The sequence below is a fragment of the Camelina sativa genome, chromosome 14 (assembly GCF_000633955.1).
Source record: "Camelina sativa cultivar DH55 chromosome 14, Cs, whole genome shotgun sequence".
NCBI lineage: Eukaryota > Viridiplantae > Streptophyta > Magnoliopsida > Brassicales > Brassicaceae > Camelina > Camelina sativa.
Genome location: NC_025698.1, coordinates 11,112,065 through 11,118,471, shown reverse-complemented (window position 1 = coordinate 11,118,471; position 6,407 = coordinate 11,112,065). Strand labels below are relative to the sequence as shown.

Genomic DNA, 6,407 nt, shown 5'->3' with positions numbered 1-6,407 from the left:
AAAATAGAACACAAAAGAACCAACCAAAATTTGAAAAATAAAAGATCGTCGAGTTTTGTGCATTAGACCATGTACAATGGTTTTTTCTTTCAACACCCTCCACCTCAACTTTCAACACTCCACGTCATTTTCTCTTTCTTCCACCTAATCATTCAATAACCAAATCAATTTTAACTTTTCCAATAGTTTTGTTTAATAAAATTCAACACTTTACCCTACTATTTTCAAATTATATTCTTATTTTTACTTAATTTGATAACAACACATTTATAATAATAATTAAAATTAATAAAAGTTACATTATTATTTTTTAAATTGAAATTTTATATTTTTAGCTAATTTTTAATATAACAAAATTATAAAATATGAAATAAACAAGAGTTTATTAGAGAAGAATTTGAAAAATATACTAGAAATGATGATTTTTTTTGTGTTGGAATAAAATGAACCAAGTCTCTATTTATAGAATGTAAAAATGTTGAATTTTGATATAAAAATTATTTTATAAAAAAATTATTTACTATATAATAATTGATTTTGAAATGATAAGGTAAAAAAAATCTCTTAAATCTTACTCTTCGATAAGAATACAACACATGTCTCTCTCTCCAAACATTTTATCTTTTTCGACAAAAAAAAAGAAAACATAAACAAAAACAAAATTTAGAACGTCGCATAAGTGATTGTGGGCCCTAAAAAATCAGATTCAACATGTTGAATTGATTCAACAAGAATGAATCCACGTAGATTTTTTTTTCTCTTCAACACCCTCATTGCAGAAATTAAACGGTTGAATAACTTTTTCAACAACCCCATTGCACATAGTCTTAGACCACTCTTACTTCCTTTTTTCGGCTAATACATCTCTCTCTCAACTTCCACAAATAGAAAGTTCATTTACTCACAAAACCAAACAAAACAAAACAAAAACAATGAAGATCAAGATCCGTTTTTTTCTTGAATATTTTCTTTGAAGACGGGTTTGTTTTCTTGAATGTTGTCGTTTGGATCGTTCTCAGAGAAATACGACGCCGGAGGAAGACGGTTGTGGTGGCGGTTCTGATACGGAGGGTGCTAATATGCACCATATGCGCAATGACGTTACTTGGCTTTCTCACCGTACACTATTACGTTGCTCCTTTGAATAGACTCCCAAGGCTCCACCTTAGCCACCACAACACTCGCGTCCGTAACCAAAAACAATCTTTATTTTATCTTGGTCGTCGTTGTTTTGGGTACATCAGTGTTATTAACTCTGTTTCTGAGATTGAATAGTTTCTTGATTTGATTCTTTGTTTAGCAGCGAGGAGATATCAACGATTACAACAAATCTATCACAGAACAGAGCTTAACGAGGAACCTATCTCATCTTAAATCGAATGAAGCAATTCTTATCACTAAACCAAAGGTTCAATTTTTACGCTGTTTCTTGAGATTTTCTTGTTTGGAGATAGTTAAGTAAGTTTTGAACTTTGGCTATTAGTATGGTTTCTTTTTAACGTATGGCTGATTCTTATTTCAAAATTCAGAACAATGAGGTTCAGTATCAGAGTTTAACATCGGAACACATTAACAACACCGAGCTAGTTCCTCCTCTTATCTTGACAAGCCCTTCTTCTTATTCCAAGGTTTGAATTTTTTTCACAACAACACCGAACTGATGATTTACTTACAAGCAAAATATCAAAATATCTTGTGATGATGGGATTGTCTCTTGAAAAAGAGTAGAACCAGTGAAGAAAATGCCTATAAATATATATATATACAAATGTTTTAGGCGTAGAGCACGTTTCAAAAGTGAATACTATGTTTGGTGATTGCAAGGATGTGCTAACGTAAGAACACTAGAAGAAAATTTTCGATTGCTTTGATTAGAAGGATCATGCCTCTTTCGTGTTTTTCACTCATTTAGATTTGACAGTTGAACATTTCAAGCGAGATACCGGATTTCGACAAGCTTTGGAAACCTCCACACAACCGCAATTTTGTGCCTTGTGTCAACACCACTCCTAGTTACACATGTGAGCAAAATTTCTTTTTTAAAAAAATGTCTGGTTTGGTTTCTTTTTGTAGTCTTGTGTTGTCAGTTGACTCATGATCCTCTGGTTTATCTGGTTCGTCAGCTCCATTGGAATCTAGAGGCTATCTTCTTGTTCACACGAATGGCGGTCTTAACCAGATGCGTGCTGGGGTAAGTATGTAGTAGTACTACTCTTTATGTTTCTTTGCACTCCTAAGTATGAAACACTTGTGGTTGAATCATTCTTCTTCCAGATATGTGACATGGTAGCTATAGCCCGTATTATAAATGCGACACTTGTAGTCCCAGAGTTCGATAAACGATCTTTCTGGCAGGACACTAGGTTAGCTCCATGTTACCATACTCTGTCTATTTCTTCTTCTTCTTGTTGTCTTAGCATATTTTCTAGATCCTGTTTTCACCTGTTTTTGTTCTGCTTTTTTGGATTGATCCGAACAAAATAGCAAATTCTCGGATGTGTTTGATGAAGATCATTTCATCAATGCTTTGTCTAAAGATGTAAAAGTCATCAAGAAGCTTCCAAAAGGCATTGATGGACTCACAAAGGTGGTTAAGCATTTCAAAAGCTATTCAGGATTGAGTTACTACAAAAATGAGATAGCTAGCATGTGGGATGAATACAAGGTGATCCGAGCCGCTAAATCCGATTCTCGTCTAGCAAACAACAATCTACCTCCAGATATTCAGAAGCTGCGTTGCCGTTCTTGCTACGAGGCTCTACGCTTCTCTCTTAAAATCAAATCAATGGGACAGGTAAAACTATTGATCTACCTATAACCATCTCATATGACATTATCTTCCTCTCTAATACATTTTGTTACTACTTTTTTTTGAATGATAAATGTTGCAGCTTTTGGTTGATAGGATGAGGTCTTATGGTCTATACGTCGCGTTGCATTTGAGATTCGAGAAAGATATGTTAGCTTTCAGCGGCTGCAACCACGGTTTATCCGCTCATGAAGCTGCTGAGCTAAGGAAGATAAGGTTAACCAAAACAAACTATAGTTTTCTTTTCTGTGATTTGCTGGCTGGTTGCTATATATTTGAATAATAAGATGACGTTTTTAGGAAGAATACAGCGTATTGGAAAGTGAAAGACATTGATGGAAGAGTACAAAGGCTCAAAGGGTACTGCCCATTGACTCCAAAAGAAGTTGGAATTATTCTAACAGCTCTTGGATATTCATCAAACACACCAATATATATAGCTGCTGGTGAGATTTACGGTGGTGAGGCTCGGTTAGCTGATTTACGGTCTCGTTTCTCCATGTTAATGAGTAAGGTATAGTTACAAAGTTTCCAGCCTTTTGGCTATAATGATTAGTGAAGTTACTAATGGGACTGAATAAAAAGACTGAACACTTTTATATTGGCAATGATAGGAAAAATTGGCAACAAGAGAAGAGCTTAAGCCTTTTTTGAACCACTCAACTCAAATGGCTGCACTTGACTACATTGTTTCCGTCGAAAGCGATGTTTTTATTCCGTCATATAGCGGAAACATGGCGAGAGCTGTTGAAGGGCATCGCCGCTATCTTGGTCACCGGAAAACTATCTCTCCGGACAGGTGAAAATATTTTTATTTTTTTTTGGTTTTTAAGTCATGGAATCTTGCTTGTTTACATTTTGTTGATATATGTGAGTACAGGAAAGGCATTGTGAGGTTGATAGACAAAGTTGGAAAGGGAGCTGAAAAAGATAACCGGAAAGTGTATGAAAGAATTATAGAGATTCACAGAACTCGGTAAGCCAAAACCAAAGCTTTATAGTGATCTTGTTCATATTATAGCGACTCTAATTGTGATGGTTAAATATAGACAAGGATCACCGAGGAGGCGAAAAGGGCCTGTTTCTGGAACAAAGGGTTTGGAGAGACACCGTTCTGAGGAATCCTTCTATGAAAATCCATTACCGGACTGTCTCTGCCAGAGAGACCGCACTTAAAACGAGATAATGGACAAGAGGACATGACGCTAGGACTTTTCATGTTTTAGCAATGGGGACAAAGGTTCATTGATAGTTATAGGCATACTATAGGTTATATAGCATTATAGTTAAAGCTTAAATATGGTTGATGAAAACTACATGTGATCAAACAGTTTGGTGATTAGTGATATACAGTAACAGTTTTTTATGTTTTCACAACGTGAAAGCATGATTCCATTATATACTTTAAGTCTATATAGAGATTCTATGATCATACCGTTATTCCCGTTAATATCCAACAATCAACATAACAAACAAGATTTTCGAGAAGGAAGAATTGAGGTTCACTTGATTTATAGCTCTTCGCCTCTTCCACTTGTTATTTTCGTGTTTTATGTTCTGTTGAAGACGACTTTTTAGTTACAATAAAGATCTCAATTACTATCTTCCAATGTTTTCTTCTGATTAAAATGGTAATGATAAAATATTATATGCAACCTTAGAGAAATAGAAGACAAATGCCTCCAGGCACTAAGAATTGAAATGAAGCTTGCCATGGGAAAGCATAATCAGGAAGAACAACATAACAGAATCAGATGATCCTCAAAAACTCATATATAAGAGAAAAATTTGAGATTATAAAGTTTTGTTAAATTCTCACATTTTATGATGATGGGAAACCAGAAGTGCTGGTTTTGTAAAATCTTATTAAACTCTGCAGTGTAACTCGGAGACATCATGAAGGTAACAGCAAAGAGGAATGATGGCATATGATTCTTCTTTAGAAGACTTGTCTTAAAGAGGACCAGGGAATGTTCCATTCTCTCTTTGCTCGTTCCACCTATCAACCTACAAACACACAAAAGATATATTCTGCAATATTAAGAAGCAGAACGGCGAAAAACATCCCAAGAGGAATCAGAAGTAAGTTCATGACAATTTGTTATCTCATAATAGTGAAGCCGTCTATCTAAAGGTCATTTTGTAACTAATCAGCATTGTCTAAAAGTCACTGGAGCTACTGAAAGAGTGAAGAAAGCTAATGGAAGGTATACCCATTCGCTGGGGCAAAGAGATCGATAAAACTTTGCAAACTTATCGCATTCTGGAGCATCATCACCCTTGGCAGCTACACATCTGGATATTAGTAAACAATCAGAATACTTAGACATGAAAAGAAAGATAAACAAATTTAAGAAAACAAGGAGTAACCATAGCAGAACATTAGCTTTTCACCTGTGATACTCAATGTAACGAGTGAAACAATGCCTAGTTTGGTTTGTTGTCGGGAAACGGAAATCGGCAGGAGCTGTCTCAAGCTGTAAAAAATGAGATAACTTGATCAGTAACTTATCAAGAGAGAGCGCATCAAAGCAAGCATCTTTTTTTTTTTTGTTTTGGTGGATGGGTACTACAATATATACCTTGATCTCATCAGGAGTTTCCTCAGCAACTTCTTCACTAGTGTTTTCGTCATTATTGTCTTCAGCAGCAGCAGGAGTCTCCTCAGCATTGTCTTTCGCTGCAGCAGGAGGAGCCTCAGAAGTCACTTCAGTTGAAACAGGAGAAGAATCAACCTTCTCTTCAACATCAGAAACAGCTTCCTCAACAGGAGATTCTTCTTCCTTAGCTTGTTCCTTGGTAACCTCTTCAACTTGTGTAGTAGTAACTTCTGGTGTCACCTCTTTCACTTCCACAGGCTTGGCACTAGTAGTATCTTGCTTCACATCTTTCTCCAAATGATATTGCTGCCACATAAATCACCAACCGTTTCCAGGTTTCAGACCAAATGAAATACCAACATAACCGATGCAAATCACTAAACACGACCATTCTATAAGCTGTTAAAATGTCATTTACAATGAACAAAACAAAAAAAAAAATTGGATTTTTTTTTTTTGTTCAAAGCTCATGTTGACTTGTTCAAAGCAATAGACTTTTGTAACTCGATCGAGAAATTGAAAACCCTAATACGTATTGAAGAGAAAAAGAAACCTAATTTTTAAGCTCGTTCTGACTTCTGAGATGATGAAATCAAAGATCTAACAAAATCAAATTCAAAAAGAAAACGAAAGGATCATAAAGGAATCATCAGCTCATTCTTGTTCACTAGATCGAACAATAGAGAGATCTACAGATGAAATACCGAGGATCGGGGAGATTACAGAACAAAGAGAAAATGAGAAATGAGGTTTAAAGATGATGAAGAATAACCTCGGAGAGAGATGGAGTTTGAGCAGTAGCCATTGAAGATGTGTGGTTCAAAGAAACTTGGAGATTCTTCAGGAGACTGGAGAGGAGTCGACGAGGATCGGAGAAGACAAGAATCTTTTTGATGATAACACACCACACAACCCAACAAACAAACACTCTTGACTCTTGAGAGATTTGTTAGGTTTAAGCTTTCTTCTCTCTAGGATCTATCTATCTGGCTATGTCC

General features: G+C 35.6%; 2 protein-coding genes across 2 annotated transcripts; one reads left to right on the top strand and one right to left on the bottom strand.

The window, feature by feature from the left end:
* Window positions 862-4,148, top strand: LOC104740950 (uncharacterized protein At1g04910-like). The gene is made up of 12 exons (XM_010461699.2): window positions 862-1,185; window positions 1,304-1,408; window positions 1,530-1,628; window positions 1,922-2,021; window positions 2,124-2,191; window positions 2,275-2,363; window positions 2,485-2,794; window positions 2,892-3,025; window positions 3,110-3,323; window positions 3,424-3,608; window positions 3,690-3,785; window positions 3,859-4,148. Exons 1-12 carry the CDS (start codon window positions 1,096-1,098, stop codon window positions 3,983-3,985), a joined length of 1,617 nt encoding a protein of 538 aa, XP_010460001.1. The 5' UTR covers window positions 862-1,095; the 3' UTR covers window positions 3,986-4,148.
* LOC104740949 (cytochrome c oxidase subunit 6b-1) lies at window positions 4,439-6,407 on the bottom strand. The gene is made up of 5 exons (XM_010461697.1): window positions 6,182-6,407; window positions 5,392-5,715; window positions 5,204-5,286; window positions 5,023-5,104; window positions 4,439-4,816 (listed from the first exon to the last, which is right to left on the bottom strand). Exons 1-5 carry the CDS (start codon window positions 6,212-6,214, stop codon window positions 4,763-4,765), a joined length of 576 nt encoding a protein of 191 aa, XP_010459999.1. The 5' UTR covers window positions 6,215-6,407; the 3' UTR covers window positions 4,439-4,762.